Source organism: Urocitellus parryii, chromosome 2, assembly GCF_045843805.1.
Source record: "Urocitellus parryii isolate mUroPar1 chromosome 2, mUroPar1.hap1, whole genome shotgun sequence".
In the NCBI taxonomy this organism is placed as follows: Eukaryota; Metazoa; Chordata; class Mammalia; order Rodentia; family Sciuridae; genus Urocitellus; species Urocitellus parryii.
Window position 1 is genome coordinate 216761254 of NC_135532.1, and position 24646 is coordinate 216785899.

A 24646-nucleotide genomic window follows, 5' to 3' on the forward strand; every position below is an offset into this window, starting at 1 on the left:
TAAGGTTCTAGTGTAGCCATGTGGAAATGGTATGGCGTTTCCTCAAAAAAATGACAGCTAACTACCATATGATACCAAAATATACTTCGTTAAGAAAAACTATGAGTTTTTATGGGTATATATACTCATTCCTGAGTATATATCCCAATGGAAAAAAAAAAAAACCAACAGGATATTAAAGAGACACCTGCTGTTATATGTTTATTGCAGTAAAGGTGGATAGTAGAGGCTGGGAATTTCAGGGAGATTGTGGGGGCAGGGGTGATAAAGAGAAGCTGGTAATCAGGTATAAAAATAAAATTATAGGAGGCTCAAGTTCTAGAGTTTTATAGCACAGTGTGGTTCAAGTTAATAATAATTTATTGCCTATTTCAAAATAGCTAGAAGAATGGATATTGAATGTTCCCAACATGAAGAAATGATAAATCTTTGAGATGATGGATATGTTAATTATCCTGATCTGATCATTACACAGTGTATATATGTATTGAAATATACTAAAACTCAAAAAACTGACACAAAATTGTATATTAGTGGAATCCCATGAGTACATACAGTCTATAAGTGTATATAATTATTATGTATTGAAGTTTTTTGACAAATTTTGTTTCTAAAACACCCTTTTGATGCTCATTATAAATCAGGTAATAGCCCAAAGTGTTACAAAAGAAAAGACTTCTTGTTTACTACCCAGGGAAGAGTAATGACATTTGGGTGGTTCCATGCCACTTTTCCATCTATGTGTGTATATAGTGCTTTCTTTTTAGGAAGAAAATGTGGCTGTATATTCTACATGCTTGTTTTTCTTATTAAAATGTTTTTATGGAACATACAAGTTTCAATGTATTGATTTTTTAATGGCTACATAAAAACATTTTGCTTGTTCAATAAATGAAAATAATTCATTGAATCCCTCTTATTAATGAACAACTAGATTTCTATGTATTCACTGTCCTTATAACTTTTGGTGAACATTTTATAGCAAAAACCTTGTATATGGATATAATACTTTGCTTAAATTCTTAGACGTGGTAGGGTTGAAAGTATAAACATGCTGTCCAGAAAGTTTATTTTTATCAGCATTATAGGTGAGTGAGTAAAGAAACTGAAGTCTTAAACTATTGCCTTTTTACGCAATAGTTTAACTTCTACATATACCAAATCTGGTACGCACATCAGTTCTACCCCAAGTATAAATTCTGTCAGACGTCTTTCTGTACTCCTACCCCAGTGTTAGCCAGACCTGCTTGGAGAATACCCTAACTGGCCCTCTTTGCACCTCTCAAAAGGGCATTCATTTTTTAGGGCCTTCTCTAATCAACAGTCAGAAGTAGTTCTTCATCTGAGTTCTTGAAGCAAGGTTGCCTTTTCACTTCAATCTTGCCTATGTTTCCATTCACCTTTTATTAGTATTAATACTAATATTAGTATTCTTCATAGACTGTCTTCATGTCTGTATCATATGCTGCTTCACATATTTTGGAGAAGGGTTTTATAGTAGGCAACTTGGGGAAAGACGCTTTGAGAAGAATGTTTCCAGATAAATAGTTCAGCCACAAAGCAGGTTCAGTATTTGACTGTTCCTGATTGGCCCATAATGGTAGTTTCATAAGGTTCAATTTACCTTTCTGATACCCACAGAATTTGGTGTGCCCATGAGAGATGATTCAGTTTGCTCCCTTTTGTGCTAGAGGAGAGGAGTGTGTATCTCCTGTAAGACTCACTTGTGCTATACAAGTTATCTTAAAGTAGCTCTTCAATAAAATCTCTTAAGTGTATTTCCCCCATATTGATTACTGAATATGTAATATCATATATTTAGCAATTTTTAGGGTTTTATAGCCTTAACAAGTAAGTGACCCCTTGTTAAGTCTGGACTATAAATCTACAGAATTTGGTGTATTTTTGTTTTTGCAGAGACACATAACAGTGGCTTATAAAATGAGACACGTTTTCACTGCATTACAGTATTTTCCTAGTACACTTTGTGTGTATCGATTCTTGTCTCCTCTTCTTCCCACTGCCCTACTTTTTAGAGCCTGATAAGTCTTTGTTCAGTAGTTACTCTGTATTTATTGTATATGGCCTGTTAACCATGATTCATGGAAAGGTAGTAGAATAATTATGTTTTCAAAAGTGTTTTCTATCTTTGACCTTTGAAATGCCTATAAAACTTCACTTCCAGTTATTTGGTGCATAATAACCGATTTAGGTAAGTGGTCGTGTTTAAACATGTATTTAGGTGTCTTTATGTTTCTTAGCATTCGTGACTTGTCCTTACGGAATGACATTCTGATTTTAAATAGCTTCTGTGTTTGATAATTTTTTAATCCTTTATTACCTAGAACACAGCAACTGTTGATTTACCAAATTGGGAGACAAGGGGTTCTGGAATCAAAATATGTGAGCAAAAGTTTTTGGGGTAACAGTGTCAGTGGAGCTTTGCACACTGCCTAGGCAGGGCTGAAATTTCACACACTTAAGGTTGTTCTTCCAGGGTCTGCTAGTTGCAGAATTACTGCCATTCCCCTGGAGACCTGTTGAACTATATAGAAAGGTTAGTGCTATGGATTTTCTTTTTCAAATTGTTATGAGAATTCTTAGCAGAATTTCCAGGGACAGTCTCTCTATTGAAAAAAAAAATTAAATTTAAAGGAAATATTTTAAAGGAGATAGGTCTTTAAGGTTCAACAGAGAATGGAAAAGCTTTTGCCTTTACATTTTCATAGGTTTTTATATTTTCTGTCCTGGCTGTACCTGCTCTGGCCCTACAACTCTGTAGGAGGCACTCTGGAAGAGGGCAAGTTGTAGGTATGTGCCCTTAAGTTTTGTGAGTTCCAGGTGTTTTTAATTTCCCAGTGAATGGGGAGAGTGGTATTGTGCTAGTTGGGTGCGCTGGCTCAAAATGAATAGATAAATTTGTTGTTGACAAGTTTCTTTTCTGGGACATAAGTATATATAATTAGATTAAGCATCAGTCTTTGATCCTTTCATGAATTATTGGTTAAAATAACTTTATTGAGAGGATTTTTATTTAGGGCAAGTAAGATGCTGGTCTGTTATCCTTCTTACCTCTTTGCTCTCATCTTTATTATAGAAACTGCCTGTCAGAATTTCTAGAACTGTGATTTTTCAACACTTTATCTGAGGACCTTTGGGCTTCCCCAGTACTCTTGGAGGGGATCATTGTGAAAGCAATAGAGTTGACCTTTGAACAACATGAGTTTGAACTTCATAGGTTCATGTATAGGCTTGCTTTCTTTCTTTTTAAATTTGGGTTCATTTGAAAAAACTCAAACAAACCACATATCCTGGAAATATAGGTAAAAGGAAAAGACACATCATAAATACTTAGAAGATGATAGTCTACTTTATCATTGAGTACCATAAAGTATACACAAATTAATTATAAAGAGTTAAAATTTATTAAAATTTATACATGTACATATTTAGATTGTATGTGGACAAATAAAGGTATAGTATTGAATCATAATTGCATAAAAGTAAGTGTAGAACACATTGTAATTCTTTTATAATTTCCTAGCTATCTCTTGTTGATGTTATAGTGAGCTCAGGTATTGCGGGTATCTGCTTAAAACACTGTGTGGATGTAGTTACCACATGAGCAGTTCCTCTGTACCATAAAAAGTATCTTGCCATTTGTCATGTTTTTTGCTGTGTGTAATACATACAACATAAAAGTATGTTAATTGACTCCTGTGTTACCAGTGAGGCTTCTGGTTAACAGCAGGCTATTAGTATTAAGTTTGGGGGTATTCAAAAGTTAGGCTTGGATTTTCAACTTCTGGAGATGGGGTGTCAGCACAACCAAATGGGTAAAAGAGCAAGCACATTGACATAAATTTGGACAGTGGTACCAGTTTCCACTAGTAGTCCATGTATTCTTCACCACCACACAATTGCAGTTTTCAAAAAAGGCAGTTTCACTAAGGAATGCCCTTTAGAATGATGAATGGTACCAGAATAGAGAGGAATTTAGCCTTGGTAGGGGATTTAGAAGTGATTGGGTTCAACCTTCCACCCACTGCAAATATTGATGAAGGTGGGCATCCAATATCTTATTTGTATCTCAGGTGATGGAGAGCCAATACTTTACATGGCAACCAATTTCATTTTCGTACAGCTGTATTTTTCAGAAATGTGTTCTGCAAAACACAAAGGCTGTTTTTCTGTAAACTTTACCCTTTGATTCTAGTCTACCCTTGAGGTCAAATCAAAAAGCAAATCTCTTTTACATAATAGACCTGCAAATATTTGAAGTTAGCTGTTGGGTTTTCTTTGTCTTTTGTATACTAATGGTTATGGTCATTTTAGTAATTGATAATGTAAAAATTGATTTCAATTTTTTCTAGGAGTAATTATTTTAAAAAATACTGTTACGTTAAATTGTCAGTTGATACTTTATCTTACCAGCAAATAATTAGAACAATGTAATTTTTTTTCTTTTTCGATATACATGACAGTAGAATGTATTTTGACATACGTACATGAACTACAGCTCATTCCAATTAGGATACCATTCTTGTGGTTGTGTACATAATGTGGAGTTGCACTGGTCATGTTAAAATATAGTCTTTAAAAATATATATATAGTCTTATCAATTTTGAAATGAAATATTAACTCTGGTCACTGTGGCCATGCAAGTAGATCAGTATAACTTCTCTCACCTAACTGAAACGTCTTACACTTTGACTAACAAGGTTCTTCTCCCCATTCCCTACCTCACTTCCCTCAATAAATGGAACAACCATCCTACTCTTCATGTCTGCATTCTGCTCTTTTAGATTCCGCACATAACTGAAATCATGTTGTAGAACAATGTAACTTTTATCATTTATATTTATATTTGTATGTGTATTTGAACTTGATGTCGAAACATGTGAAATGTTTTATAAAGCTATGAACTGCATGATGGCTTTTCATTCAGTGATGGATTGCATATAAGCTAGTGATCTCATAAGATTGTATGACTTAATGATAGCATTTGTTTGCATAGTGACCGAATGCATGACTGCATTTAGTTTCACTTCTAGATGAATTCTGGATCTTTTTGAAATATAATATCAGTATTAACAGCATTTTGGTACTACATAAGACAAAGAGGAAAGCACTAGTATTGTAATTTGGCTTCATTATTATGGTCACTACCCTGGCAGTGAGCATTGTATTATAGATTGGAGGAAACTCAGGGGATCCTTGAGAGAAGATAGGAATAAGGAAGCAAGAGATGCTCTTAGGAAGGTACAATTGATACCTTAAATAATTTAACCATCTGTCTATACTTATTCCTTATTGTGGACTCTTAAGACTTTGGAATAATGTTGTGTACCTGATGAGCAAAGTTACCAAAAGAATATTGATTGATTACCATAAGTGATGTTAGAAGTAAATGAGAATGACATCAGGAATGCCTGGAAGGGGTTCTTTGGGTGATGAAGATTCAGAAAGGAGGGGCATAAAAAAGAGACTTATCAAATTGTGTATGTCCTCAGGAGGTATTGAGAATTACAACATTATAAATATTGTTTAGGTAAGGCTTGTAGAAACAGAAAAATTGAGAACCACTTATTTGGCAGAGGAGAAAACTGAGGCATGACTTTATCCAAAGTGTTACAGCTCATTAATCAGTGATCAGGGACTAGATTCTGGTTTTCCTAGTTCTAGTTCATATTCATTATTTATTTTCCACTCAGCCCCCCAAAATTGTTTAATTGGCATATTGGTAGGTTGGGAAAGTCTCAGAGGGTACTGCTTTCAGATGGGTGGGGAAAGCTCATTAAAAAGCATGCATGACTTAGAATAGATGGAATTGAATGGCTCAGAGACCTTGTAACTGAGAATCATGGCCACAAAATCATTTGTTTTCAATGAACCATATACTTTTACAAATTGTGCTAAACAGACCCCCCACACACACACCCCCAGCCTAAGTATTTCATTTTATTGGATCTCTAGGCTTCATCAAATTAGGGAGGCTGAATTTGGCAACCTGGGTTGATTAGATTAAGAGCATATGGATGGGGTGGTGAGTACAGAATCTGTTCTGGGCCCTGTGGTAAGTTGAGGCTGATGGTGGTCATTCATTAGGTGGTAACCCTGTGTGTTTCTCTGATGGCCCATCCTATGGGGAATTCACTTTTTGTACCTCTCAGTCACTTGTGGTTATCTGGTGCATTTTAGGGTGAGTGGATTGAGGCCCTACCAATTTCTTCAATCCATCACAATGTAAAGCAGGGATTATTATATTAGGAATTGGGCCATATGGTCTCTGTTTTAACCACAGATCTCCCTTTAAGCACAAAAGCAGCCCTTAGACATTATGCAAATTCATGAGTTGGCCATGTTCCAGTAAAACTATTTGCAAAAATAGGTAGTGATCTGCATCTGGCCCATGGGCCCTGGTTTGCTGAGCCTGCTTTATTATAGGAGGGACATGTTGGACTACCCTAATAAACAAGAAATGTTTTTGCTCTTCCTTCAGTCTTTTTAACATTTGGGGTAATTTGAAGTTGCAGTCAAATTAATATAACCATTCAAGTATTCTTCCAACATGACCTTTACATACCAAAGTCAAACAGGTGTGTTTTGATATTTTCCTAAATTACATTCTTGTTAGCAGCATTTCCCCATTTTGGCGCAGATGTTAAAAAAATTTTATTTTACAAGCTTTTACTTCAGAAGAGGGTACTCCCTATTTCGTGCTGTAAACAATTTGGTTAGATTTTAAACAAGACATGAGATATTGAGATAGTCCTCTTTAATCAAGCAAAACTTAAATTAAAATTTATGATTTAGGTTACTATTCAAAAGACTGTAGGAATCTATAATTTTTTTAAATCCATCACCCAATCTTTATTTAGATAGACTGTACATCCACTGTATTATAAGTTAATTGATGCAATGCCAGATCAAGAAATAGCATTTTTAATGAAATGAAATATTATCCTACTGTTAATAATGAGGCTTCTGCAGAAATATGAAAATGTCTTTGTGAACTACTGAAATGTGAAAATTCAGTTTTCATGTGATTAGAACTGCATATATTTGATACTATCATAAGGAGCAATTGCCATAGAGTTTTTACATAGTTAATGGGAAGAGATTTTGATCCCTGATGTTATTATTTTCAGGAAAATTCTGTTTTATCATAAGGTTGGTTAAATATATAAACATAATATTTCAGTTGGGATTATTTAAATCAATAGTGGACTACAACATGAAACAAGTGAAAATTTTCTAAACTTAAAGCTAATAGTGCATTGATAATGTCTTAGCAGTATTTGTCAGAAAGAAAATGTATCCAATATAGTAGATTTTCCATGGTCACCAGAATGACACTTGTTTTGCAGTTTTCTGATCATTGCAGCCTCGGGGAGAAAGCCTTTTCTTCAGTTCCCTCCTGTACTTCAAGATTTCCTTGCTTGTGTTGTACCCTGAGTTCTGAGAAGTGCCCCTGTTTGCCACGCCTTTTACCTCCCCTGGCTGTTTTCCTTTTCCTTACCACAGGCTCTTCAGTTACTAACTGCCTTGTCATAGCATCTCTTAGAGGCTCAGTTCCAAGTCTGTAAAGCTTCTCAGCTCCTTTTTTACTTTATTTCTTGGTGAAGGTTAAATATGTAATAATAAAACACTACTAGACCAATGTCAGGCCTGTTGCAGTCAGGTAGTAAATCATGGCTGTCATCGTTGTTGTTATTTGAAAATGCTACATTTAATCTCTTGATTGGTGCATTTGCTGTTAACTCCTGTCTTACTCTTATGTGTTTTTTTTCCTGAAACACTTTGCTCAGACTTGCTTGCCCCTTGAGCTCTGGCACTTTCTCCCTGTCATTGCTGCCCCACCTTTGCCTTGGGAACTGCAATCTGCCTTCTGACCACATGTTGCTAAGTGCCCCTGTACTCACCAGGTTGTGGCTCTTACTTTACTCCATTCTCAACCCCACATTGTGGAGGCTGCCTCTTTTCTTAATTTTTTGTGACAAGGCAGGCTCCTGATATTCCTCATAGTTTGACTTTGAGTCCTCTTGTCAGCTTCTAGATGTTTATGCTCTTCAAGGTTCTGTTGTTCATACCCTCTTCTCCCCTCACTGCAGGAGTCACCTCCTCAGGGCTTCCAGCAGCTGGATGCACAGATGACTATAAAACATGCATTTCTAACCCACCTGTATTTTGAACTTAGAATTTCTATCTTTGGGTCAACCCTGGGAGCCATGGACATCTCACACTTTGTGTGTCCTAAACCCAGTTCATTGTTTATTGTCCCCAGCTGGTTTCTCCAGATTTCTGTCAGCTGCTAATGACAGTGCTATTCTCTAGCCACCAGGTTTTGGTGCCCTCTTTTGCCACAGCTTACCCTCCTTCTCCACGTTGTACAAGTTGGATTTTTCAGGTTTATTGTGAATTATCTTCCCACATTTTGTTGTTAATGTATATACATATAGAGATGCCTGGAAATACTTCAGATGGTTCAAGTCTTATATCTCTGGGTGATTGGATTTTATATTGGCTGAATTTTATTTTTTATAAAGGCTTTTATTATGTCATCAAATCCAGCCTATTTTCATCTTCTCAGCCTTCCTTGACCTGATCTCATCCTCTGGGACTTGTGGCTCTATCTCAGTGGCCTCATGCTTTCTTGCCCTTATTTCTGTACTTGGTGCCTGGTTTGTTTGTGTGTTCCATCTCCAGTCTTCATGTTCAGGGCTCCTGCCATGTAAGCTTTCCTTGATGAGGCCCTTCTCCCAACTAAAGGTGTTTCTTCCTTCCATGAGCCCCCTGCTGTCTCTGCTACTCTTTTGTTCTTCTTTCTGATCTTCTTCCATGTGTTTTATTAGATTGTAAGCTCCATGAGGGCAGAGATTGGGACTTATCCTTCCCCCTTTTGGTTATAGCCTTCTTTTTTTAAAAAAATATTTTTTTAGTTGTAGATGGACACAGTTTTTTTATTTTTATGCCGTGCTGAGAATTCAACCCAGTGCTTCACACATTGAGGCAGGTGTTCTACCACTGAGCTCCAGCTCCAGCCCATCTTCTAATATTTCGGGAACTACAGGCTGTGGTTTTGGTAGAATGGTCAACTAAGGTGTTCAGACAACAGGATGCTCTTCTCCTGGAGTTCGAGTCATAAGATACAAGGACTGACCAGTGATTTGTACTGATTGTACCTGGCTCAGGTGTTCTGAAGAAGCCACTCATAAGTTCCTGCCTCCCAGTTTCTTGGAGCTGATCTGACCTTGGAACTCTCTGAAGCCTGATTCTCCATATTTTTCCTCTGTGTCTGTGAGCTGTCATATCTTTATAATAAACATCTCCCCTCACACTCTTAAGTTAACCAAAACCAAATTTCTGTTGCTTTAACCCAGAGATCCCTGCCAGTAGAGGTGTTATGATTGGAACTGACTGCACTTAATCATTCTAGTTCTCATATTGATTGTGATGATTTTTTTTTATTTCTCTTTAAAAATGAAAACAAACAATCAAAAACCAGCCAGAGACTGCTGCTGCTTTGAAACGGACAATAGAAGCCCTGATGGACAAAGGAGCCATAGTGAGGAACTTGGAAAACCTGGGTGAGCGGGTACTTCCTTATAAGATCTTCGCCCACAGTCAGCAGCACAGGAAAGGCGGGTAAGTTTCTTCTCGAAGTGCGTGGAAAATGTCTTTGATGGACTCATTAGAGAATACTTATCTATCTTAGAAATTATCATAATTTCGCAGTCAAATCCCTCTTTTATTGGGTGTCATTCAGGTTGTATCACAGCAGTGTCATGTTGTAAATAGGATGCAGTTATGCTGGCCCTTGGCAGACTATAATCAGAGCAAAATAGGCCATCCTACACACAGAGGTTTATAAGCTCTCAATTATGGGAGGCTTTTCTTGTCAAACTGAACATCTTTGTCCCTGACATTTTCTTTTAACTTTTGTCTTTAAAACACCTCAGTGAACAGTGTGTGTCCACACACTCAGCACATTCTTTTTGAGTATGTAGGTTGCAGAGAAGCAGATGAGCTTCTTCTGACCAGTATACACCAGCAGAGCTAATCCACAGGAGAAGTATGGTTTTACCCACTCCGATTAATGATCAGTTTTCTGTCGTGGCATTTTTTTCTCTCACAGGGTACAGCATCTTCCTCAAACAAGGGTTTGATACTGTGCTAATAACTATCTTTGTAAATAATGTATAGAGGGGGTTTGAAGCTATTTAAGCTTTAGTGGTATCTTGTGGTATCTTTTTTATACGCAAGGTTTCTGGTTTGGGGGAAGAATCTTCTCATATTTTGTTGGGTTTTGTAGGTCGGTATTAGAGAAGATGGAATTAGTCTTTAGCACAGTGGGGCAAGCCCAGGGGCAAAAGATGCCACTCTCCCTCCAGTACTCAGCAGCTCTCTGTGGTAAGCAATTCATTTAGCTTTTCTTTTCCAGCTTCTTTGGGCATGGAATTCAGGTGGTCATTCTCCCATTCATATTGTCCCGGGGACCAAGCAGTATAATCTCTGCAGATGTGCTTTGTGGACAAAATGCTGCTTCAGTCTTGTTTTGTGGTTATGTGCAGGTGGAATGCATGTTGGGGCCTCAGTGGAGTCACACCTCAACAGAGGCTTTCTTACGGCAATTCAACTTCTACTGGGATGTGGCATGTGCTACAGACCTTCTCTTTTGCTTGCCTCACATTATTTTATGCTAGTGTTCAGCTTCTTGAGAACACCTGGGAAGAGAGTACCTGAGCATTGCTAAGCAACAGGAAATACACAGTGGCTAGGCTTCTTCCACAATCAGGGAGTGAGGAATGGAGATTGAGGGGTATGTGTAACTAAGTTCCCTCCCTCCCTCCCTCCTTTCCTTTTTTCCTTCCTTCCTTCTAGACTTAAACACAAATGGGTATGGCTTTAACAACAAGATGGTGGATTTTGTTTATAAAGGAGCATATAAGTCGTGTAGTGATAGGCACCTGTAGTCCCAGCTGAGGGAGAAAGATGAATTGAGCCCAGGAATTTAAGGCCTGCCTGGGCAACTTAGACTCCCATTTCCAAACAAACAAAAGAGAACAGAGCATATAAGATCTGGCCAGGAATTATTAGCCAGGTTCTCAGATGGAAGGCACTGTACAGAGAAAAAAGTCAGTTTCCTCATCCATGTGGTACTGCAGGGGTATCCAGTAGGAGGACCTCCTTCTACAGTTTTTCCAAGCACAGGACTTTTAACTTTTTTGAGGGCTGGTGTGACCAGCACTCTAGAATATGCACTTCTAACAAGTGCATGGGAGAATGCTGACGTTGCTTGTTCAGGATCACACTTTGAGTGCCATCATATGAACTCCTTTAGTATCAGGCCTCTGTGTGCAGTGCTGGGGATATGTGTGTGTGTGTGTGTGTGTGTGGCAGGGGTCACTCTTTTCTTTATGGGTAGAATAAATTCAGGTCTTAAAAGAACTTCCCTGAAACTGGGAAGCCCTAGCCCTGCACTTTGAATTCCTGACCATATCTGCATGTGCTTCACCAAGGACTTGGTTACATTCACTTAATTCATTCGCCTTTAAAGATCTTATTTCTGTTTGTTGTTGTTGTTTGTTTGTTTGTTTTAACTTCACTGTCCTTAGCAAAGGAGAGACAGCACACTTAGAGTGTATACATGTGTGTGTGGTATACATTCATAGAAAAGAGATTCCCAGCTGTGGTCAGAGAGGTTTAGCTTATTTTTCTGAGACAAGTCAGTGCCTAGTATTTATTTGTTTTAAAGGTACTCTTTTTCCCAATGTTTATAGAGAAGCTTCAAAACAAAAATGGGGTGTATGTGATCAATTAGTTATGGAAAGCCTTGCATGATCTGCTCCCTTCTAAAAACTTATGTGCATTGGCATATAAATGGTGGTAAGCCCTTCGGTTAAATCCCATTGACCATATTGCCTTTCAATTTTGTAAAAACTGTGAATATTCTCCACAGTGACTTTTGGTCACTGAGCATATGAGAGCAAGTGTATTGGAATTAACTGGATAAAGAGAAGCCAGTGATGTGTCCAGATGGGAGCTTGAGATTAGTTGGATATTCTCTTGGTTTTGGCCAGTCCCCTGGAGTCACTAACCTTAGTCAACTTTTCCTTCAGTTGGCAAACTATTCATATTATTGCACATGGTCAAAATGATATTGCAGATATTTATTAAGTGGATTATGTGCTCTTGCTTGCTAGAAGCTGGAGAAATCTCACTTTTAAAAAATAGTTAAGAAGAAACAGAGTGGACTTGTCACTTATGCATTTAGTAGTCAAAGTTTTGGCTAATTTTCAGCAGCTGAGGAGGCCATGACATATATTTGCAGTTTAGGCAAGGCACCAGTTTTAATCTTGATGCTAGTTGTGAGAGCCATTCTTCTAGCTGGCTTGTGGAGTAAGCCTAGATGCCCTTTGAGAATCACATTCCATTGTGCTATTATTGCTGGTATCGTGTGCTTTTATTTTTACATTCACAAGAAGAAGTGGTCTGTCCTAGTGGTATCCATAGGTCTCAGGATGGTTCCTGGTGTCAAGGAATTTTCCGTCTAATTAGGGACTTGGCTGCTTAGGAATCTAGGTACCAACAAAGGGACTGTGAGTAAAGGTGCCTCATAGCAGTAGGGCCAGGCCCAGGCTGACAACCAGCTGTCCCTGTCACAGTTAGTTTCCCAGCATGTTAGGTGACTACCACTGCCATTCTCTATCCCTACCTCCTCCCCCAGATTGGCCCCCTGCTGCATAAAGGCCAGATGGTCTGAAGGATAGACAGTGCCTGGCAAGGAGAGAGCCACTGCCTTAGAGTTATCAGGGATGTCTTCCAGCGGGGGACACTTTGGGAATGGTGCCATTACTTATTATTTTATCAGCCTATTTCCAGGTTATGCCAAAAATAAAAATATAGTCATTTCCATCCCAAATATTAATTTGGTCAGTCCCTACTTTAGAGATAAGTATGTTCCAGAAATTTGTCTGTAAGTTCGTTGTTTGTAACTAAGAACTGTTTTCCCACTGGAACAACTTGGTTAAGTTCCAAGTCTGGTCCACAGAAATATACTCAATTCATTTTCTCTGGGGGTCAGAAGTTGATGGGCCATTCATGTTCAGCTGAGGACCATTTTAAATTTGTTTTTAAAGATACTAGTCTTTGTTCTATCTGGCAGCAGAATGGAGCCTGGGTCTGTTCACCCTTATCAGGGATGGGGTCAATATCTCAGACACCTTAATAAAAGGGGTTCATACTAGTTTTCTATTTCCCCAAGGGCAATACTATCTCAAGCCAAGTTCCCCTCACCCCTACCAGGTGATGTGAACTTAAAAACAGTGAAGTTGACCAGCTGCACCTGCTGTTTGGGGTGGTTGGGGACTTTTAATTCTCCTGAACCAGCTTTCCAGATGGAGATTTCTGACCTCATTTACAACCTGTTGTCACCAGGCAGTGTCTGGAAACCACTGGTGCCCAACCTAGAGGGGCGGGGGGTCTTACGAAAGCAAGGAACCGCTCCTAGTTCTGGATTTGCTGTAGTCTCTTACAGGCCTCTTCATTAACTCCCCTCTGTGCTTTCATGTGCCCACCCTGATGTGCTTGTCTACTCCATGGGGAAGGCAAGGTGCTGTGAATATGCTTGCTATATTCCTCGCCATCTGAAAGGGAAGGATGTCCCCCACGCAGTGGGAGTTGATGCTCCTTTAGACCCTTGTAAAGGGGCGGGTAGCTTACTGGGTACAAGTTGACATGCACACCATTTGAGATCCTCTTTCCACTAGATGGGGCTGGACAGGGAGAGATTTCCAGTGCAGCAGAGAGAACTATAGACGGAGGAAGCTGGTCCATATTTCAGTGTTGGGCTTCTGTGTGCTGTAAAAAGCTGCCTTAGTGGCGTTAGACTCCATTTACTTGGTCTGTCTGTATTTATTGCTGTGAGACTGTGCTGCCTGCTGGACCTGTAAATAAAGAGTTCTTCAGTAGTAAAGGGGTTTCTGCCTCTTTTTCCCCTTCTTTTTCCATTCTCATCCACTTTAAAATTTGGATAGGTGCTTACAGCAAAGTTCTGCTGGCCTACATACAAGATACCCTTCTATTTACGGGTAAGCAGAATGATAAAAATAACTGACTCTGTGGTGAATCAGTGGAATTTTACTGACTTGCTCCCCAAGTGTATCGGCAGTTTACTCCAAGAGTGCTGGCACCATCTCTAGAGGAGATTGATTCTCCTCTGTAGTTTTCCCGTTAGCTAACATTTCCATGTTCTTGTGCTTTCCTGCCAGCATCAAGTCAAGGCCAGCATCCTGACCCCATTCTTGAGTATAGGTACGCTGCAGCCTGTTTCAAGGCAAGGCTGTTGAGTCCTGGGAGGTTTCTAAGTGGCAGTACCCCAAGATTTGTATGGATTCTGCTTTGTAAGGTTCTTAAAATGAGACCCAATTGATATAAAAAGAAATGAGGCTTTTGCATGCAGACAGTGCCTTGGTTTTAAGGTGAATAATTTACTGTCTCTGTGAAGCCTGAATCCAGAAAGATTTAACCAATATAGTCTAGGAACTGGCATCCAAACAGATCTGTTTCCTATCTACAAAAAGGCTCCAAGATGCTTCAAGGCTGCAAAGCCCTCCCTCCCCCTCCTCTACCTCCTCCACCCACTGGGCGCCACTGAGTGCTTCAGTGGAAATTTCCACTTGTCTGACAGGGGGAAGGGGAGGTTGTCTGAGAGAGACATACAAAGAATATAACTCTAGTTCAAGCAAACTCTTTTTGTAGAATACTTGTAAATACAGGGTTAAGACAAAAATGCAGTTTAAAAAAAAAACACCTTTCTTGCATTTAAGTATACTACAAGAAAATTTTCTCCTTTAAAACCTGGAGGAGTGGGACTAGGAGCTGGCAGCCACAGGCAGTCTGCACAGTCTGGTGTCAGAAGATGACCAAGTGGTACCCAGGGTCTAGGATGACCCTGGGGACATGGAAAGCAGCTGTTTCCCTCATGAGGACACTGCTGTGGATGGTATTTGTTTTTTTCAAGCATTGAGCACGGTTTGTCCTGGAAGCTGTTTCTCTGGGTCTTTTTAGATCTCTGAAAGAGTTTTCTAGTGTGAAAATGTCTTAAGAAATCGAAAGGAAGGTAAATTGTCACTTTGAAGACCATGTGGGTAAGTTCAGCCTGGAGAGCACTTGACTGTTCTTTTGAATGTTGGTATCTGATAAAAAATGACTTGTGGGGAATGAAATTGACCAAATTTTGTTGTGTTCATGTACAAATATGTAACAACAAATCCCAGTATTATACGTAATTCTAGTACTAAGAAAAAAAAACTTGAAAAAAGAAAATATTTTTCCCAGTTACAAAAAAAAAAAGGAAGAAAATGCCTTAGTGTACTGAACCTGTTTTGGCCCCTCTTCTCTTCCACTTCTGCAAAGTTGGTGTACTTACAAGTTCAGGCTTTTCTATAGGGAAGAGATGTGCTTAGGAAAGCTGATACCAGCCTCGTAGATGAACAGATTCTATAATAGAACCAAACATGGGGAGACATACTTTAAAGCAAATATTGCAAGGCATTATATGTTTTAGACAGTGGTAGTGCTTAGGCTACCTTGTATGCGTGCAGAACCATTTCCCTTACACCATACAGCACATGGCTAAAGGTGCTGGGAATTAGATTTTAGATTGTTTTTCCAAAATGATTGTCTACTTATTGGTTCAATCACTGACTAGAATAAAATGGAAAATAGAAAACGGAAAGCTAGCTCTTTGCAGTATTTTATTATTTTTTCCTCATTGCAATGTCCACTTTTGGGTAGTTGCAGTATCATAACTCTAAATTATTCTACCGTAGTGAGAAGTTTATAGTGAGGATATAGATGGAAATAAGAGAGTCCACGTGTAGGATTTCAGGTCTTGTGTTCTGATTCTGCCTACATTGGTGAGGGCAGGAAGCAAGCATTGGTAATCTCATGGTGACAGTGTAATCTTCTGGTTCCTTTCCTCTCTCAGGCAGGGTGAAGGTGGAGCCAAGGGCTCCCAGATTCCTTGGGAGACTCTGAGTGCTTTTCTGCATCCTGCCTTTGAACTCAGCTCCTGAATTTCAGATGCGTGTGATAACCCATCAGGATGTAGGGAGTGGACATCAAGATAGTTCCAAGGTCATTTTTTTCCACCTAACCTTTGGGACTTGAGCTGTCAAATAATGGTAGCCCCCTTCAGGCCTCAGGAACTGTCTGGATCCACAACTCCAAGTGGGTTACAAGGCTCTCCTGGGTGTTTATTCTCATATCTGCAAAAAGCCTCATTCTCATTCTTTGAGTCATCTGTTGTTAGCTAAACCCAGCAGCCCACAGTTGGGTATCTGTGATTGTCATGGCATTGCCACAGTCTCCAGCAGGAATGGGAATCTTGTTGAAGTCATGGAATCCTGGGTTTCTGCTGGCACAGCAGCCCTTGCATCTTCTCTCTGCAGCTAGACTGTGTGTTCCAGGAGAATGTCCCCCCTCATCGTTTCAGACTCCTGAGATTTGCCTGTAGGGTACTCAATAATCAGGTTTGCTCTGACAGTAATCAGGTTGGAGGAGGAATCTTTACTGGAAGTAACAAATAATTGATCCTTCATATATGGGAGGGACATGATGAACCATTTACCTGTGTTCTTGGGCCACTCAGGGAGACAGGTTGTGTGTGTCCTGAACTTCTGCTTGGTAACCTTGTGGTGGGGAGGTAAGGAGCTCACCTTTCAGCAAGGAGTGAACACAGTAAGGTCTGCCCATCTCTGAGCCACTTTCCCCTTTTTCTGTTTGGCCACATTTCCTTTTCATGGAAATTTTCATGGTGTAATAAGGAAGGAGCCACGGGAGTGGAAGCAGTCTTTGCCCTCAACAGCCGCAGGCACAGATCAGCAGGGAGATAAGCGTGAAATGACAGTCACAAGCTGTGGTTGTGGGTGCAAACCATTTGCATTTTGGCCAGCCCTTAGGGTTTGGTTGTTGAAGGAGTGTCATGAAGGAATTGAGAGAATAAAGAAGAGTGGACTTTTGGTGGCAATAGGGAGTTTCCAGAAGCCATTCCACAGCCCAGTCCTAGAATTTCCAGACCTTTTTCTAGGACTTGGTTTTACAGATAGAGGGAGGAGCTGTGTGGTCTGGGGTCTGGAGTCTGGAGCTTGCCTCTTAAATCTTTGTGACCTGGGGCAGATCACTTCCCTTTCTGGCTTTGGTATTCTCCTGTGAAGGGTTGGGCTGCATTGTCCTTATTGTCCTTTCTAGCAGTTAGTCTATGATTTTATAACTCATTTCGTTACCAAGCAGTCAGTGGCTTCTTGTGTCCTAGAGTTGAACGACCTGCTCTGTTTGAGTCCTGGCTATTGCCACTTAGTAGCTGAGTGAGCTCAGGCTAATGAGGGAACCTTTCTGGAGTCTCTTTTAGTGATGTTAGATTCTAAGACTCGGTGTGGGCAGAGTGTAGGGAAACCACACACTAGAAAGTTCCAGGAGTCTTCGTGGCTGGGAGAGCACTGCTGGAACCACACCAGCACTCAGCTCCACTTCCTCTTTTTCCACTTTCCTAATTTCTCCCATGGAGTGGGGTTTCTGCTGCCCTTCATCCTCCTCAGAAGCTGTTTAAAAGATATGAAAGCACTTTGAAAATTAGAGAGTGCTGTTATTATGTAAGGCGCTTCTTTCTTTTTAAGTTCTGAAATATGAGGTTTGTGATCTATCTGGCTTCTACTCTTTTTGCCCATATCACAAAATGATATCCAGAAGCTCTGGTTGTGTTTCTTAGGATCTGGTGAGTGCTGGTCTCTGAAGAACATGGTTTAGGAAGACTGAGGATTGATCGACGGAGGATGTAAATACACTTTCTCTTAGTGGCAGCTGTAAACATACTTTCTCTTAGAACATGTGGGCTAACTTCTAAGATAGCCCACAAAAGTGCCTTAGACCTGCGATGCAATTGAATAGAAAATGGAAGAAAACAGTTCTTGCCATTAATGATATTATAAGTAAAACTGAGATAACCCCAGACAGTATTTGAGGAAGTTGAAGGGCAGCCTTTACTCGAGATGGCTGTGGACTTGCTAAGCAGGGGTGATGACTCTGTCAGTTGGTGGCTCAGAGCAGCCCAGGCCCTTGCTGAACACCTTCCTCCCATGTTATCCGACACACTGCCCTTAAGCTGCCCGCACAGGTGTCCAAGTAGAATGAAGTAAGAAACTAAAGGCAAAGAAAGAAGCAGGGAGGTGCGCAGAGAGTACATATATGTTCAAAGGAAAACTACCTGCTGTCGTGGGAATGCTAGCAGACAGAGTAAGGTCACAACTCCTGCATGGTAGCTTGGAAGGACATTTTGATGAATAGTGAGAAAAGAACAAATGAATAAATAGGAAGAAAGAAGTGCTGAGGAAGCTCTCCTCCTGCCACCAGGTGGCCAAAATAGAATTAGTGGAGGGCAAGGAAAGTGAGGAAAAGACTGGTACTGGCATAGAGCAGGTAATTTGAGATTGTTCACACTTATTTTTCAGGCTCTACTCCAGAGCCTTGTTAAGGCAAGCAATCAATAATTAAATGTGGAACAAATGAGTAGTTCATTAGTTAGGTGATTGCAACCCTATTGTCTGCCGTATGGGGATAGAAATAAGCAAGTAAAATTAAGCCCTGGCCAGGTTGGTGCGTAGTTTCCAGAGTAAGCAAATATGTGTGCAAGTCACTTATCTCAAGAAGCTCACAAAATGATGGAAGAGTTTACACCATTTCTGCTTCAATTTTCAAGGAATCTAGGAGGCTTCATTGGTTGTAACTGCTCCCTTGTCTTTCCTACCCCATTATCAGGTCATTTACCAAGTCCTGCACATTCAGCTTCCTAAGTACTCTTTTTAAATCAATGACGTTAGAGAGGTAATTTAATAGATATACAATGAAACTGCACATATTTAAAGTATACAATTTAATAAGTTTTGATATACACACACACCCATGAAATCACCACAATCAAGATAATAAACTTTCGTCATCCTGTCTTCTCCTGCCCTTGTGATCCCTTCCCTCTTGTCCTCCACCCCAAGCAACCCAATTGCTCTCTTTCATTTCAGATTTGTTTTTATTTTCTGAAATCTTAGATGTAATCAGGCAGTATGTACTCTTTTTACTCCAGTTTCTTCTTTTGAAATAATTGTTTTAAGACGTGTCAATAGTGTGTATCAAGAGTCTAACTCCTTGTTGTTGCTGAGTTGCTTACCACCATATGCTTATCATTTGATATGCATGTTGCTTCCAGTCTGGGTTGCTCCAGACAGCAAGGCACAGATATTGTATGGACCTGTGCTCTAAATTCTCTTGGGTAAATCTAGAAATAAAATGGTTTGATCATAATAGCAGGTATGTATTTTTTAACTATTCAAGAAAATGTCAAATGTTTTCTCAAATTGGTTAGAGCATTGACAGTCCCACTACTAGTATATGAGTATATATACTAGTATATAGTAATAGTATACTACTAGTATATCAGTTTCTCTCAGTCCTTACCAACACTTGTTATGGTCAGTCTTTTTAAATTTAGCTATTTTGGCAGAAATCACTTTGTGGCTTTAATTTGTATTTTATCAATGATTGATGGTTTTAAGTATCTTTTTATGTGCTATTTTTTGTCGTTATGTATCTCATGAAATGTGTTTTCAAGATTGTATTCTGGATAACAGTATTTTATCCACAATTTTTAAATTTTTTGATCATAGTCATTTTAATATTAAACAAAGTCTTAATTTGCATTGGTGTTGTATCTGAGGACACTTGGCTTCACCCGGGGTCCCAAAGACTTTTCTATGTTTTCTTCCAGAGGTTTTACGGCCTGATGTTTCACATTTAAATCTGTGTTCCGTTTTGAAGCTCATTTTCTTATATGATACAAGTATGGAACAAAGTTCAGTTTTTGTATAAGGATTTTGAAAAGTCTGCTTGAAAATTATATGTTTCTCTACTGGTATTCACATTTATTTCCAATGTCTGATTATTTGTTGTTAATATAGTAAACTAAGGTCATTTTTTGGTCTATTAATTTTGTATTGTGCAGCTTTGCTAAACTCAGTGGTTCCAATCTTTTTAATAATGTCTTTAGGTCTTCTCAATAGTCATGTCATATGCAAATAAAGACAGTTATATTTCCTTCTTTAACAATCTGGAAGCTTTTTCTTTCTTCTCCCCTCCCCGCCCCCACAGTATTTGGGATTGAACGCAGGGCTTTGTGCATGCTAGGCAAGTGCTGTATCACTGAGCTACAGTCTATCCCCTTTTTATTTGATTTTCTGGCCTTTTTACACTAGCAAGCATTTTCAGTGCATTGTTGAATAAAAGTGATACTATAGAGGACATTCTTGTTTGTTTCCAATGTTGGGGGAAAGCTGAATTTTATCAGTTGGTAAATATTATTTGTAGGATTTTTAAAGATGTCCTTTGTAGGATTGAGGAAGTTTTCTAATTCTCTCTGGTTTCCTGAGAATTTTATCAGGAATGAGTAGGGAATTTTGGTTAATGCTTTTATTTACCTGTATTGAAATGATTGTGGGGTTTTAAAATGTTTTGTTAGTTTAATATTATTAATTACATTGGTTGATGTATTTTTTTCACATGTTAAGCCAATATTATAATTTTGATATGTGCCCTGATTGGTCATGATAGATTGTCCTTCTTATATATTATAGTAATCATTTTGCTGAAATTTTATCTAGAATTTTTTTCATCTGTGCATATGAGAAATCAATCTGTTCTTTTTCTGAGATGTCTTTGGTTTTGTTATAAGATAATGCAGGCCTCAAAACAGTTCATAATATCCCCAATTATCCTTTTAGTACTTTAAAAGGCTGTTCCATTTCACTTTTCTCTTTCTTAATAATGATAATTTATCTTACCTCTTTTTTATTGATCTGACTAGAGACATATCGATTTTATTGATCTCACTGAACTAGTTTCATTATTATTGTTTTTCCTTTTTAGAGATTTCTGCTCCAATCCATCCATCTTATCTTCCCTATTATTGAATTTAATTTGCTCTTTTTTCCAGTTTCTGGAGGTAGAAACTGACATCATTGATTTGAGGACTTGCTTTTTACTTATATCAGTGTTTTTAGGGCTCAATTTTTCACTATGTACTATTTTTCTGGCATCCCCAAATTTTCAGTATGTTATAGTTTCATTTATTTTAAAGTACTTTGTAATTTTCCTTTCTATTTCTTTTAATCCATTCTTCATTTAAATGTGCATTTAGCATTCAATATTTAGAAGATCTTTCTTATTATTTGAGTTCCTTTAGATTTATTGACACTTATTTTTTTATTTTTTGAGTGACATAATTTATCTTACTGTTTGTAGAGTTAGAGTCAATTGTGACATAATTACTGCTTGAAGATAATGAAATTTTAATAAAAGTCAGAGGGACTGGCTGTGATACCTGCCACTGATGCCTGGGTCTGACAGTTTGCACCATAGCCCTCTGAGCACTTTGTGCTCTGCCTGAGTCCCAAGAGGTGCATACAGGGGAAACTTCCACTCCACCACAGAGGTGCTCTACACTCTGACTGTCATGTGGAGGTGGGAAGAAACTGACTCCATTTTTGCTGCTTTCAAACTTGTGCCCACTCACACTGCTCTCCTACACCACTGCATTTCTCCTGGGGTTCTTCATCAGTCTTTTGCTGTAGTCTCTGTGGTCCACAGGTTTCACATCCATCATGGTGGCCTTAATTTGAGACTCATCATTGTAGGTCACCAGTTTGACCCCGATTCTGAATGTAAAGGATCGAAAGTTGGCATTCTGGGAAACTTCTTCAAATGCCTGCTCATTCTTCTCTTTTATTTCCCCAAGATAAACAGTATTTCGTCCGAGGATAGCTTTGGCAGACTCCTAGAAACAAGTCACCCACTGATTTTCTTGGAAATCTACAATATTTGCCGACAAGATCATGCTGTATTTAAAATTGGCAAATTCACCGTCGCACTTTTCGTAGTGGTATAATCCATTCTGTTGGTCAATCGCTTATTGCAGCCCTGAGTTGGGCAAGCCTGGTACATACAGTTCTCTTTGCAAAGACACCACTGTTGCCACAGAGCTAAATAGTCAGCCTTGTCACCATGGCCCAAGTTGTCCGATTTAACCTCATATAAGGTTTTCCAGTTGGTGTTGCCTTCTCCTTCTTCTCCACTCTTTAGATTAGAGAGGAAACATCTAAGGCTTGTTCTTCTGAGTCCAACCATCCACAAAGCTTATAGGCCTCTGAGATGTCAGGGTTCAAAACGACAGTGCTTGAATTCAGATAGTACGGAAATGTTCTGTCCTCCAAAATGGAAAACTCTGGCTCCTTTAATGGCCATCACAGGATGTCTAGAACCATCAAACTTGTCAGCATCTTCTCTCCATAGAGTAGAGTCACCACTTTCCCTGACATGTCCATTAAATAGATATCTTTTAGAAACTCCTCTGTTGTTAAATTTTATTGTGATTTTAGAAGCATCTATATAGCTCTTGCAGATCCCGATTATGTCTACAAGTGTGTCTTTAGACTTGGTTCTCTAAGTCACCAATGTCAGTGAAATCAAACTGAACTGTAGGTAGATGATGATCATCTTCACAGGGCATGACACAAGTCTCATTGAAAGTCATCTCATAGTCATTTTTAACAGCAGAAAATTATTTGTTAGCGATCTTCAGGGTGCATTTTGAGAAATAATACATCTTCTTAACTTCAGTAAGGAGAAAGAACTTGTCTACTTGCTAACTGAAAGTAGTGGCTTTGATTTTACCACTTTTAACAACTAGTTCTATAGAGAAAAGTTTACTTCTCCTCGAATTGCTCCAGGTACAGATTTGACTTTTGTTGCTAACATGAGCATAAATAGTCCACTTGGACTGGTAAGAGGTGGGCTGGCAATGGGTACCACTTTGGACTATGCCCCCCCGCCAAGGATGTGATAGGCTGGTTCCTCCAGGTTTTCCAGATGTCTTTGAGGCACCATAACCCATAGATGATGTGGAACCCACCCCTGAGCTCCCATTCTATTGCTGGGGCTTGCTGGTTTGAGGTGGGAAAAGAACTACTTGCTGCTGCCCACGTCCTTCATTATAGGGCACTATATGGCCAACCTTCAATCCACCTGTTTCAGCTGATTTCAAAACTTCTAAGTCCATCAAACTAACTACTCTCTCTCCATCTTTCAGAGTTCAGAGTGTTAACAGTAAGTTGACAACAACAAGAGAGTTCAATTGTGTTGCCAACATAAAAGACAATAGATGTGTTAAGTTCATCACTCATAAGCAGTTGATAACAGGGTGAACTATTCCCTGTTGTAATGGGATGGATGTTATTGACCTGGAGAATTGCTTTTATGGATATATCTCCCTGTCACAGTATGACCGCCATGGTCCCCTTGCTCAAGTGGCTGACCATGGTTCCATGGTGCTAACTGTCATGATTGCTCCTTGGCTCCCCAGCTTCACTGACACTTATTTTATATCTGAGAATGTCTTTGACCTTGGACAACGATTCTGTGTCCTATTTTGGCCAAGTGACGGGTTCTGTAAATGTCATTAACTTCCAGTTGGTTGGTGCTCACTTTTTGTTATCTTTGCTGATATCCTGCACACTGGTTCTCTCAATTTCTGGGAGAAGAATGTGAAGAGTCTCCAGCTGATTGTGAATTTGTTTCTCCACTCAGTACTGTGAATTCTTGCCTTCTGCATGCTGAAGCTCTGGTATTTGGTGCATTTGGGGTTGCTATCTTCTTGATGAATCCACCATGAATGAATACTCTCCTTTTATCCCTAATATTTTCTTGGCTTCAGAGGCCACTTCATCTGATACTGCTATAACCACTTTAACCACTATAACTATTTTGATTAGTTTTTTTGCTTGGCACATGTTTTCCCATCTCTTGTTTGTTTACCTGAATGATTTTTCCAGTAGTGCTAGCTAAGAAGAAATAGTCACTCAAAATTTAAGCTGGGTGCAGTGGGTATGTGCTTGTAATCTCAGCAATTTAGGAGGCTGAGGGAGGAGGATTAAGTTTGAGGCCAGACTCAGCAATTTAGTGGGGCCCTATCTCAAAATAAAAAGGGCTGGGTATGTGTCTCAATGATAGAGTTCAGTCCCCAGAAATTTGCTTGCAAATTTTGAACTTTCTTTGTATTAAATTACATAGAATGCCATCCTTTTTCTTGTGACTTTCTTCCTTGCAAAACGTGTTCATTTTCAATGTGGTTTTTAGTGCTTTCTGTGAGAATTGCACAGTTCATGCCAGCACCACCACTGTGGAAGAGTTTCCCTGGACCTGCTGATGTCAGGCTATTCAGGGTGCTGGGGACAACAAAGACCTTCTCTCTATATCAGTTAGTTTTAGTGGAGTGGGGCACCCAGTAAACAAATACATACTGTGCCAGGGTGACTGAGTGCTCTGGGAAAGCACTGAGCAAGGGAGACAGCATCGTGAGGCTTGGTGGCTGAGGCGGGTATGCCACTTTAGGGAAGTCAGAGATGGCCTCTGAGCAGGCGACATTTGGACAGAGCCGCGTGGAAGTGAGGGATTAGGCGCATGGAACTTGGACAAAGAACATTTCTACCTGCGAGAGCAGTGAGGGCCAAGGCCTGGAGAAAAGGTTTGGCTAGAACAAAG

At 39.4% G+C, this 24646-nt stretch overlaps 1 protein-coding gene and 1 pseudogene across 2 annotated transcripts in view; one reads left to right on the forward strand and one right to left on the reverse strand.

Annotated features, from left to right (window-relative positions):
* Mrps6 (mitochondrial ribosomal protein S6) overlaps positions 1–24646 on the forward strand; it is a 66050-nt gene that overhangs the window by 39995 nt on the left and 1409 nt on the right. Inside the window, exons 2-3 of one of the 2 annotated variants that reach the window (XM_026393559.2) lie at positions 9510–9649; positions 10317–10414. In XM_026393559.2, the coding sequence (XP_026249344.2) occupies positions 9510–9649; positions 10317–10414 (238 nt within the window). The remainder of the gene's footprint in view (positions 1–9509; positions 9650–10316; positions 10415–24646) is intronic. The other variant, XM_026393558.2, reaches the window with a different exon arrangement.
* LOC113186172 (replication protein A 70 kDa DNA-binding subunit pseudogene) lies at positions 21633–23424 on the reverse strand (annotated as a pseudogene).